Source organism: Lepidochelys olivacea, assembly GCF_965140295.1.
Source record: "Lepidochelys olivacea isolate rLepOli2 genome assembly, chromosome: 21".
Classification (NCBI taxonomy): Eukaryota; Metazoa; Chordata; order Testudines; family Cheloniidae; genus Lepidochelys; species Lepidochelys olivacea.
The window spans coordinates 9,759,780-9,772,066 of record NC_140431.1 but is presented as its reverse complement, the minus strand read 5'-3'; the positions used below and the strand labels follow the sequence as shown (position 1 = coordinate 9,772,066).

At 48.5% G+C, this 12,287-nt stretch overlaps 2 protein-coding genes across 2 annotated transcripts in view; both read left to right on the top strand.

Annotated features, from left to right (window-relative positions):
* IP6K3 (inositol hexakisphosphate kinase 3) overlaps positions 1 to 2,005 on the top strand; it is a 38,794-nt gene extending 36,789 nt beyond the window's left edge. The window contains exon 6 of the mRNA XM_084611266.1: positions 182 to 2,005. Within this exon, the coding sequence (XP_084467392.1) occupies positions 182 to 658 (477 nt within the window). The 3' untranslated portion in view covers positions 659 to 2,005. The remainder of the gene's footprint in view (positions 1 to 181) is intronic.
* A 2,686-nt stretch (positions 2,006 to 4,691) lies between these two features.
* UQCC2 (ubiquinol-cytochrome c reductase complex assembly factor 2) lies at positions 4,692 to 12,219 on the top strand. The gene is made up of 4 exons (XM_084611267.1): positions 4,692 to 4,906; positions 10,654 to 10,728; positions 11,134 to 11,203; positions 12,017 to 12,219. Exons 1-4 carry the CDS (start codon positions 4,769 to 4,771, stop codon positions 12,112 to 12,114), a joined length of 381 nt encoding a protein of 126 aa, XP_084467393.1. The 5' UTR covers positions 4,692 to 4,768; the 3' UTR covers positions 12,115 to 12,219.
* The last annotated feature ends 68 nt before the right edge of the window (positions 12,220 to 12,287 follow it).

The window sequence follows — 12,287 nt, the reverse complement described above, 5'->3', positions numbered from 1 at the left end:
ACTGGAGAGGAACTAAGCATCTCATGTACCAGCTTGATTGTGGACCCTTTCATTTTAGATTAACTCTAAACTATGTGCTTTTCCTTCTGTCGAACTAGCTGGATTACTTACATGCAGGATGTTTCAAAGGTGCAATAATTTGAGAGAGAGACAATCTGGATTATTGTTCTTTTTATTCAAGGTTTACCAAGCAGATACTGGCCAATTTCTCTGCAAAGACAAGTATTATGGAAGGAAACTGTCACCTGATGGCTTCAGACAGGCCCTCTACCAGTTCCTTCACAATGGTAACCGTCTCAGAACAGATGTTTTAGAACCCATTGTGTCACAGCTAAAGGCTCTGCTTTCAGTCATCAAAAGCCAGAGTTCCTATCGATTCTACTCCAGCTCCCTTCTCATCATCTATGATGGACAGGAACCAAAGGAGAATAAAGAAACCTTAGACAACCATCCTCAGGGGTGTTTTCAGAACATAAACCGCACCATGCCACATGGGACGGGTTACCCCAAAGTTGACGTCCGCATGATAGATTTTGCTCACACCACTTATAAAGGTTCAAAGTATAATCATACCATCTACGACGGGCCAGACCATGGCTATATTTTCGGGCTAGAAAATCTTGTCAAAATTCTTGAGAATACCAGAGAAGGAGAATGACAAATGCTGTGACACAGCATGGACTTTGTGGTGATAAATATCCCAGGAAGGGACTGCCTATGCATGGGGCCCCTCCCGGCTTTTGAACATCCTGTGTACTGTTTGGAATGAGAGCATTGGTGCCTTGCTAGGAAAGCGCAGAAGATGCTACATGCCATTACCCAATCGAACTGTAAAAGCAAAGGATTGAAAAGAATCCATCGTGTCTGTGATCTCGCTAAAGATTTATTTTCCTTTCTTCTTTTACTGCTTTCCTTGATTTGTTTGAGAGCAAGAGGAAAGCATTACCTGAAAGAATCTTAAAATTAACATAGGGCCTGCTCACCTCCATATCACCTGCAAAGCCAAGAACGCTAAGCAAAGACCATGCAGTTGAAAGACTATTAAGAGGTGTTGGCAGGTCTTAACAAGTTGCAGCATTACTTTCAACCCAAGCTCAACATGATGGGCCAAGGACATTCAATGACACAAACAGAAGACAATTGCACTTTCTGATCTTCACGCCCCAAACACCTGGCACTTTTAAGACTGTGATAATGTGTGAAGCCCTCAGTACGGTGTGTATATATATATATATATACACGGTATATGTGGTGCTATATAAGAGGTGCTATGTTTAAGAGGTCCTTGGTGTAAGGAATTTATAGTCCCAAGGCATGAGTGAGGATGCTACAAAGCACAAACAGAATCGTACAAGTACTTAATATGCCCTGGAAGAATAAGGGGGCAGACTAAGGAGTTTTCTGAAGGAGGGGATGGAAAGGAGCCAGATATATCAGAGAGTGCTGAGTCTGTCTGATACTGATGTCAAGAGTGCCGATTAGGTGAGATACTGGTCATGAAAGGATTCTCATCAGGACCTGGTAGTGTGACATAAGGCTTGCCTGTGCATGAAACTTATTCCAGAATAAGGTACAGTGTGAATTCAAAGTGGAACAGCTGTTCCGAAATAACTCCGTGTGTGGGTGCTTGTATTCTGGAATAAGAGTGCCTTTTTCTGGCTTAGCTTAATCCACTTCCAAAGTGCAAAATAGTTATTCCGGAATAACTCCATGTTTGGACCGGCCCTCTGAGTCAGGAACTGGACATTTAGGGTCATTTTTTTTTGAACTGTGTATGTGTGCGTGAGTGTGTGCGTGTATGTGTTTGGAGAACACCCAATTGGGAAAATTTAACAAAATGCTTACAATATTTGTGGGCAGATAAGAATACGGAACAACCAATATAACCAATTCCTTCCTGTGCAATATGGGAAACCTGTTAGAATGTCCTTAAGTCAAGAACAGAGATACAAAGTGCAATTACTGGGGAGCTGAAGTGTAAATAAAATTGTCCAGGTCACTGTCACTTATTGTTGTCCACTTCTTTTCCTCACTTCCGGTGCCACCTGAAGTTGGGTTGTGTTTAGCACTGATTGCTTTAAAAGAACCATTCTTTTCACAGGTTTAAATATCCCCTTAAGAGAAACCCTTTCAGGTGTACTTTATTGCATGCAGCTGGTGAATATCCATAAATTATGGCTGGCAAATTCAATCGTCTGGCTGGCTTGTATGTTTTACTTAGGCAGGGTGAAATCAAGTTCTTTAATGGAAGTGGTTCTCGACACTGCATGTTCCTAGCATACAATCTCAGATGACCACAAAGAGCCACAGTAGCCCCACTTGAGCAGTCAAGGTGCCAAACCACTAACTGCTTTGGCCCAAATTGTACATATGTGATCCTAGCAGTACTTTAGAATAGATCACTCGATGATTACCTGTTCTGTTCATTGCCTCTGGGGCACCTGGCATTGGCCACTGTTGGAAGACAGGATACTGGGCTAGATGGACCTTTGGTCTGACCCAGTAGGGCCGTTCTTATGTTCACTTTCCAGCTTTGCCCAGACATTGCCCTTTTCTAAGATGAACATTTAGCTCTTTTCTTGCTGAGCATCCTCATTCTGCTAATACTGACATACAACCCTCCAAAAGGGAAAATATTCCCTCATTACTTATTGTTTACCTGGATAGATCAATGCACCCTTGTGCTGGTCTTCAAGAGTGCTATAACTCTGCAGTTGTAGTAAAGAGTGTGAGGAGACAAACTCAGGCCTACCTCCTGTCCTGGCTGCCACAGGAGGGGATCAGGAAGGGCTGAGGGTGAGGGGTTGGGTTGTGGTGTTCGATTGCTCCTCTGAAAAGGAGGAGTGTGCACCCTAGCCAGAGCTTCCTGCTGGATATAAACTATAGCCCTGCTGCTCTGTAGGTGCGCAAGAAGGGTGGAGGCCATAAGCAGCACAACTGCAGACTGTGAAGCATAGGGACTGCTCTCTCCAGGAGCCCCCTAAATGCAAGACACCCAAGAGGAGGCAGGGCCATGTCCTTGCTTTCCAATGCATTAGGGGCTCCTGCTGGTGTGCAGCTGAAGGCAGTGTCTAAATGCTGTAAATAGAACTCCTCTAGGACTGATGGAACAGGCCAAGAAAGTTTGGTTACATGCTGTGAAAGCCCCTGCGTTTCTCTAAGCAGGAGACAGGCTTCACTGCTACTTGCAAAGGGGTAAGAGGTTCCCTACTCGTCCTTTTCCTCTTTATGCAGTAGCACAGGGCAGGATTTAGCCTTCCGTCTGGCACGAGGTATGCCTCTGATTTAGAGTACAACCTTGCTAGCTGGGAGTGGAGATGGAGAAATGGATACGCCTTTCTATGCTTTTAAAATGGCCAGAAAGCGCGCTTGACATTAGCTATTCTGTGCCGCGCAGTCGGTAGCCTGGCATGGACATGTTTGCAGCACAGCAGAAACCAGATCCCTTTGTCAGTGGCAGAAAGCCTTGTACGTGGCAGAGTAGGCAGCAGGCTGTTAAATGACAGGGCAAAGCAACACCGTTCAGCAGCCGCCTTTCAAAACACACTGTTATTGCAGGCATGTTAGTCCCAGGATATGAGGACGACGAAGTGGGTGAGGTAATATCTTTTATTGGATCAACTTCTGTTGGTGGACAGGACAGGACAGGAAGGTACAAGCTTTCGAGCTACACAAAGTGAAGACTTCGGTATAGCTTGAAAGGATTTACCTTCCACCCCCAGAAGCTGGTCCAATAAAAGATATGACCTCACCTACTACCTTGTCTCTCTCAAATGACAGGTTATAAACCCGTGCATTAGTGACCCCTTTCACACAGCAAGCCTCTGAGTGTAACCCCCCCATAAATTAAAACACATTTTTTATATTTAACTCTATACTAAATGCTGGAGGAGAAGCGGGGTTTGGGGGTGGAAGCTCGTGACCTCCCACGTAATAACCTTGTGACCCTAAGGGGGGGTCACGACCCCCAGTTTGAGAACCCCTGTATACACCAAATGGATGATAGGCTTCAGAGTGTAGATTAAGAACTGCATTGCAAAGGGGGTCCTGACTTCCTTCTGCTCTTTCACCATCCCAGGGCTGTTTTTTCACAAGCAGGGGCCTCGCTGGGCTTGGTGGTCCGGTCAAAGCGCTGTGGCGTTAGTTGGAGCCTGGCTGCCCCAGTTCTCGAGGGAGAGCTCAGTGGTTTGAGCATTGGCCTGCTAAACCCAGGGTTGTGAGTTCAATCCTTGCGGGGGGGCCAGTTTAGGGATCAGGGGATCGGTCCTGCTTTGAGCAGGGGGCTGGACTAGATGACCTCCTGAAGTCCCTTCCAACCCTGTGATTCTCTGCAGCCCATGTCCCTGAGCTGCTGGTGCTGCTCCCAGGCACGGAGACATTCCCCTCCCCGCTCAGATCTGCCCCTATCCAGCACGCTGGCTGGAGGCAGGTCAGGCGCATGCCCCAGGCTCTGCCCCCTCCACCCCGCCTTCCCCGCTGCCAGCCACAGGGCGCTCAAGCTGCGTCTCAGGGTCAGGCTCTATGCGCATGCGTATCCGCCTCCGGCTGCCCCCAGCTCCAGCCCGCAGCGCATGGCTTCGCTGGACCGTGCTGCGCACGCGCCACTTGGCGGAAGACGAGCCGAGCGGCCGCTCTGATTCCGCATGCGTGCGGACCGGTCCCTCTCGCCCGCCGTACTTTTGAACAATTCGCCGGCTCATTCGCACGTTCGGAGTCACGTGACCGGTTAATCGTCTCTGGCGGGGGGGGCCTGGGCCTCAGTCCCGAGATGGCGGCCACCCGCTACCGGCGGTTTCTGAAGCTCTGCGAGGAGTGGCCGGTGGAAGAGACCAAGCGGGGCCGGGACCTGGGCACCTTCCTGCGGCAGCGGGTGGCCCAGGCCTTCCGGGAGGGGGAGAGCACCCAGGTGAGCGCCGCGGGGCGGGAGCGCGGCCGCGCCCCCAGCTGGGCCGGGGGGGCCGGGGCTTGGGCCCGGGGGGCCGGGGCTTGGGCCCAGGGGGGGAAACAGCCACGGCCCGCGCCTCGCAGCCCCCCCCCCCAGCTACTCCCGGGCACCTACACCCCGTGCAGCCCCCCAGCCACCCCCGGCTTCTCTCCCCTTCACAACCACTGCCCCACAGCTCCCCTGCCCCTCACAGCCCCCCTCAGCTACTCCCTGACACCTACACCCCGTGCACACCCCCTGCAGCCCCCCAGCCACCCCCAGCTTATCTCCCCTTCACGTCTGCTCACAACCACTGCCCCACAGCTCCCCTGCCCCCCCCCGGCCCCTCACAGCCCCCCCCCCAGCTACTCCCTGACACCTACACCCCGTGTAGCCATCCCCAGCTTATCTCCCCTTCACAACCACAGCTCCCCCGCCGCCCCGCCCCCACCCCCAGTGCCCCAGCTACTCCCTGAACCTACACCTCGTGTAGCCCCCCCCGGCTTATCTCCCCTTCACAACCGCTGCCCCACAGCCTGCCCCAGCCCCCCCCAGCCACTCCCTGACACCTACACCCCGTGCAGCCCCCCCAACTTATCTCCCCTGCCCCTCACGGACCCCCCCCAGCACCCCAGCTACTCCCTGATACCTACACCCCCTGCAGCCCCCCCAGCCACCCCCAGCTTATCTCCCCTTCACGTCTGCTCACAACCACTGCCCCACAGCTCCCCTGTCCCCCCTGGACCCTCACAGCCCCCCCAGCGCCCAGTCACCCCCTTACACCTGTCCCCCATACACGCCCCTTCAGCCACCTCTTCTCTTACATCTCTGCCTGCAGGCACTGCTCCCCCTCGCAGCCCCCCCAGCGCCCCCGCCACCTCCATCATCCCCTTACACCTGTACCCCATACACACCCCTTCAACCACCTCTTCTCTTACATCTCTGCCTGCAGTCACTGCCTCCCTCTCCCCCACCCTACACCTGTACCTCATACACACCCTTTCAACTGCCTCTTCTCTTACATCTCTGTCTACAGTCATTGCCTCCCTCCTGCCCCTCACAGCCCCCACCCCGCGATCCTCCCCAGGTCCTTTACACCTACATCCATCCCCAACACATCCCTTCAGCCACCTGTTTTTTTTTCCCAATGCTATTTCTACTACCCATTTAATAGCTAGTGTAGCTATCATCATTCAAATACTGGCAGGGTCATTTTAGGTCTGGATACAAAGTGTGCTTAGTCTGGAGATCAAGTATGGTGATACTGAGGGTATGTCTACACTACGGAATAAGGTTGAATTTATAGAAGTCGTTTTTTAGAAATCGGTTTTATATATTCAAGTGTGTGTCCCCCCACAGAAAATGCTCTAAGTGCATTAACTCGGCGGAGTGCTTCCACAGTACTGAGGCAAGCGTCGACTTCCGGAGTGTTGCACTGTGGGTGGCTATCCCGCAGTCTCCGCTGCCCATTGGAATTGTGGGTTGAGATTTCAGTGCCTGATGGGGCTAAAACATTGTCGCGGGTGGTTCTGGGTACATATCGTCAGGCCCCCGTTCCCTCCCTCCCTCCATGAAAGCCAGGGCAGACAATCGTTTCGCGCCTTTTTTCCTGAGTTACCTGTGCAGATGCCATACCACGGCAAGTATGGAGCCCGCTCAGCTCACTGTCACCGTATGTCTCCTGGGTGCTGGCAGACGCGGTACTGCATTGCTACACAGCAGCAGCAACCCATTGCCTTGTGGCAGCAGATGGTGCAATAGGACTGGTAGTCGTCATTGTCATGTCCGAGGTGCTCCTGGTCGCCTCTGTGAGGTCGATCAGGAGCGCCTGGGCAGACATGGGCACAGGGACTAAATTTGGAGTGACTTGATCAGGTCATTCTCTCTAGTCCTGCAGTCAGTCCTATTGAACCATCTTATGGTGAGCAGGCAGGTGATACGGATTGCTAGCAGTCCTATTGCATCATCTTCTGCCGGGCAGGCAAGAGATGAGGATGGCATGCAGTCCTTCTGCACCATCTGCTGCCAGCCAAAGATGTAAAAGTTAGATGGAGTGGATCAAAACAAGAAATAGACCAGATTTGTTTTGTACTCATTTGCAACCCCCCACCCCCCGTCTAGGGGACTCATTCCTCTAGGTCACACTGCAGTCACTCACAGAAGGTGCAGCGAGGTAAATCTAGCCATGTATCAATCAGAGGCCAGACTAACCTCCTTGTTCCAATAAGAACAGTAACTTAGGAGCACCATTTCTTATTGGAACCCTCCGTGAAGTCCTGCCTGAAATACTCCTTGATGTAAAGCCACCCCCTTTGTTGATTTTAATTCCCTGTAAGCCAATCCTGTAAGCCGTGTTTTCAGTCGCCCCTCCCTGCGTCAGAGCAACGGCAAACAATCGTGCATCTGAGTTGAGAGTGCTGTCCAGAGCAGTCATAATGGAGCACTCTGGGATAGCTCCCGGAGGCCAATACCGTCGAATTGTGTCCACAGTACCCCAAATTCGACCTGGCAAGGCCAATTTAAGCGCTAATCCACTTGTCAGGGGTGGAGTAAGGAAATCGATTTTAAGAGCCCTTTAAGTCGAAATAAAGGGCTTCATCGGGTGGACAGGTGCAGGTTTACATCGATTTAACGCTGCTAAATTCGACCTAAAGTCCTAGTGTAGACCAGGGCTTAGTGTTGACAGTTCACTATCTCTTTTTCCTGCCTCCAACAGCAGCCATTACCTGATGCTGTGGAGAAAGAACAATCACTTCTTAATTCTCCCAATTTGCTTAGTATATTATGCAGGTTTTTCTGTGTGCTATTTTTATGAAGTTATGCAGATAAGACCCCTACCCTCTAATTATAAAACACATTTATTTTCTCAGCCAGAGATAAAGTCGAAAGTGCACATGATACAACTGTAATGGTCTTCTTTGTAGCTCTGAATACAATGAAAAAGTACTTAAATAACAGTAATGATTCTTAGAAGGGCTGTAGAATGTTTTGTATGAATGTATTAGGTGAATAACAAAGTAGGACAACGGTCCTCTCCTAGTTCAGTTGCTCCTCTACCTTATGAGAAAGGACATGAAGTCCCGGGATCTGCTGTTTCTCAAGTGAGTGCCCTGATCACTGAAGTAAGGTATATTTTGCTCTTCATCTTTTATTAATTGAGCCAAAGCAAGAGGTAACTATAAGAAGCCTTCCTTAGTTCAGTGGTTATGGCACTGAGCTGTGGTGTTGGAGGCCCTGATTCAATTCCCACCTCTTCCTGCCTAGGCTGTTTTGTTTTTTTAATGAAGTGGGCACAGGAGTAAAAAAAAATAAAAATGAATCACTCTTATCCCGGACCCCTGTCCAGGCTGTGGGAGATCCAGTCCCGCCTCTGCCAGGGGCTTGAACATGGATCTCCCACATCCCAGGGACTGCCCCTCCTCTGCCCCCCACCTGGTGGGTGGTTCTTAATTCAAGCCCCCTTTCTTTCTCAGGAAGACAATGGCTCCTGTGAATGAGAGGGGATTTAAACAAGGACCCCCCCACCTTGGTCACCTGGGAGAGAGGAGAACCCTCTTCAAACCCCTTCTAAGGGGCAGAGAGAGGACTCAAACCGGGATCACCTGCATTCTGGGCGAGAGTCCTAGCCATGGGACTATAGAGTGATGATTCTAGCTTTTTAGTTGGCCCAATGAATAGTTAATTAAAGTGGAACTGCCTCAATTGGCAAGACTGAGGGAAGCTCCCTGTTCAGATCCCAGCTCCTCCTCAGGCAGAGGGGGGAATCAAACTAGGGTTGCTAGCATTCCAGTAGCAGACCCTAACCACCATGCTAGAGAGGGCTGCTCATGTTTGAGTCTTGCTTGGGCCCAGTTAATAGTGAATTAAAGTGGAACAGCTTCAATAGGAAAGACTGAGGGTACTCCCTGTTCAGAGCCCTTCTCCTCATCAGGTAGAGAGGGAAATTGAACGAAGATTTCCTATGGTACAGGCTGTGTGTGATTCTCTTAAGGTCCCTGACTTATGTGGGGTGGGGCTATAGCATGTACTGAGCACACTTTAGTCCCTGCTCAGCTCTGCATCAGTGCTGTTCATACCTCCAACTAAATCGCTGCTGGAGTGCTCCAGGTCAGAGGAAAGGGGAGGCTCTCATCACCCATGACCCCCAAATTGTACCTCAGCTGTCATGCTAGCACTCTGTCTGGCATACCAGTTCTCAAACCAGTCTGGCTCTGCATTTGCAGCTTAGAGCACTTTAAAATTAAGCACAAGTCCTTTGCCAGGAGGAGAGGAAAGCTGTATCTCAAGAACCCCATGACCCCAAATTTTCACCACCCATGGTACCCAAAGCCTGCTACTAGCATAGTTTACCTTTAAACAGAAATGTTACTGCAGCCTCTGTGGTTTCTTGCACCTGTTGGCATTCCTTTTCTTGCTCACAGCAGCACCCCTTTGCAGAAGCACTGTGGAAGTCTAATAATGCTCAGCTTATTGGGTTTGGGACTGTGTGTTTGTCAGATCACGGGAAGGCTGGTGAGATATGGCCTATGTGAACACTGCTGATTTTCCCTGCTAGCTTTGTACCAAACAAGTGATTTGAGCCCAGCCCAATAACAAGAGTGGACTATCAGCTGTGGTGAGTCAGTAACCTAACTGCATGCTGTTATTTATAAGCCTACTCCCATTACCTACCATGTGAGCAGTTTTCAGGGCAAGGAGGTGAAACATTTAGCCTTGGTCACATATCTGACAGGCTAGGAGGTAGCTATGTCTCTGCTTGTTGATGGCTTTACAAATTTATGACCATTACTTTGAATTCATGGCATGGACAGACCTGACCTAACCAGAGAGTTAATGAGGAACCAAGCACCATGCGTGCATGAGACTTTGGCCCAGCAGTTAACATCAAAAATATGTTTTATAATTAGGCACCAGGGGTCTTCTTATCTGCCTAATGTCATAGACAGAAAGACTATTTGCAGATCAGTCCATTCTGTAAATAATGACAAGATGGCATGTTACTACAGACTTTTGCTTTAACCAAAGGCAAAAAAGGGTGGGAAAATACCTAAAATCTATCACTTAGAGCTAAATAGTTCCCAAGCGTTCCATAACAGTACTCTTTCTGAGTACATTGTGCATTATTTAGAATTTTTCTGCCAATTTTGAGCAAAATTAGACTATGCTTTTTCAAGTTATGGCCCTTTTTGTGATTTTTATAATTTTTTCAGATTGGATGACCAATAATGTTTAAACACGATGTGATATAGAAAAATGGCACCACCTACATTCACCCAGGTGATGACCACCAGATATGTACCTACGCTTTGATAGCAATGAAATTTTTTTAACAGACAGATTACCCTAATTCATTAATAAGACACCTTTTAAAATCTGGCTGGTAGGCTATTTGAGTGAAGGAGCCTTTATTGCACATTACAGTAATGGTGGATGGGCATGAGGAGAAAACTGTCCAGCTCTATTTCTTTACCATTGAATATTTTGTTCACATTTGATCCAGCAAAACCTTATGAGCAGAGTTTTATCATTTTTACTAGAGGGTTGCATGTATAGGCCCAGCAGGAGGAGCGAGAACACAGTTTTTATCCTTGAACCTCTAGCAATTTTACAGGATACTGCCACTTCTGTTCCATTGTTAAGGTGCTCCTCTTCTCATTTTGCATGTGGCCTGTTACTTACAAGGAGAAGCATTTATTGTAGAGTTTCATAATGTTTCTGTTCCTTTTCAGATTGCTGACCCTGCAAACTGTGACCAAATGTATGAAAGTTTAGTCAGAATCCACACCAATTTCTATAAAAACAAGGTGAGCTCTTCAGGCCAGGGACCACGTGTTTGTACAGCACACTGGGGCCACAAATCGAATAGGGTTTTTTGGGTGCTCCTATAATAAACGTGCTGTCCGGCACCTTCGCTGTGAAAAACAAAGCTGAACTCATTTTGAGCAGCTCAAGCCTTCGAAAAGTTCAGTCATTTCAGAAGCAGCTCCCACCTTGTCTAAACTGATTTGTGTTCGAGCTTTCCTGGAGAGGAGCCTAAAGGCCACAGGGTGGCACTATGACTCTTGCCATTGCTAGTATTTCAACAGGAATGTTGTGCTTAGGATTTAGCAGATGGATAAGGATAAGCAAAGCACTGGCTTGGGGAGGGAGCAGAGAAAGAGTTTGGTTGAGTCAGTAAATTCTTGTTTTGTTTTGTTTTGTTTGGGAAGTATCCACGCCTAAAAGATACAAGCTTCACTGGAGTCACAGTGGAAGAATGCAAGCTGATCCTAGCAACAGGTAACGAGGCCCTGTTTGATTAGTCTGTGATTACTCTTCCCCCACTCAGGCTTACAGGAGTAGCTTGCATTGCTGGTACCTGGTCCCAGGGATAAACAGAATTTCACTCCTCAGGGCCCTTGGTGTGGCACTTCTTGAAAGCAATACCTTCCCATTAAAGAAAAAGATACAACACTTATGATTTCAGTTCTCTATATCACCTAGTTTTGGGGAGTCCGGGTGGGTAGTATTGTTAAGTGAAAAGTACTACTACTGTGCCCATGGCTAGAAAACCTCAGGGGACCTCCATACAAATATGGAGAAGTAACAGGGTTTATCAACCCCTGGGTTTGCTGCACTGATATTGTCTGTTCAGGTCATACTTAAGGTTCAGGAGCAGGGCTGCGGAGAAGAAACTTACTCTATGCCTGCCTCACCATATGTATTAAAAGTGCAAAAAATTCAACAAGTTTGTTTCAGTAGTTCTCAGCTGTCTTCTCAAAGGTTTAATTTTGCTCTTTACATCTTCCCTAATAGCAGCAAGCCTTTTAGAGAAAAACGAGTGCTGCTATGCACAACTACACTTGGCCAGCGTATTTATCAGGTGCAGTTGCAGTTTTGCTCTGCTCGGGTTCCTGACTTTTACTGCCGCATGTGGAAACTGACTATTTGTTGTTGGGCAGGGCAAGGATTGCCCCTGTGTTTGTTTGAATGAGAAAATAAACTTGCCTCCAGGCACTGAAATACAAACTCATTAGATTGAAGTTTGGAGAAGTCAGTTAAACAGAAATCTCATCCGCTTTTCTGCCTTCCCTCTTCTTCCCCCAATTGCAGACAGCGGGAAACAGATGGAGGAAATGAGAAAAGGTAAATGGAAAAAACTGCGAGAGAAGTTCTCTGCCAAGAATGTTGAAGAGGACTCAAAGTTATAACCTCTCTCCCCAGCCCCCACCCCCCCCCCCGTACATATTCCTAAAGCACTGTATATTGCCATGATGAATAAAGCCAATCATTCCTCTTAACAATAGCATTCAGAACTATGCCTGAGGGCTCTCCCTTTTGTTGTTCTAAAATCTGGGACTGAACGAGTATACTGATTGTGTGG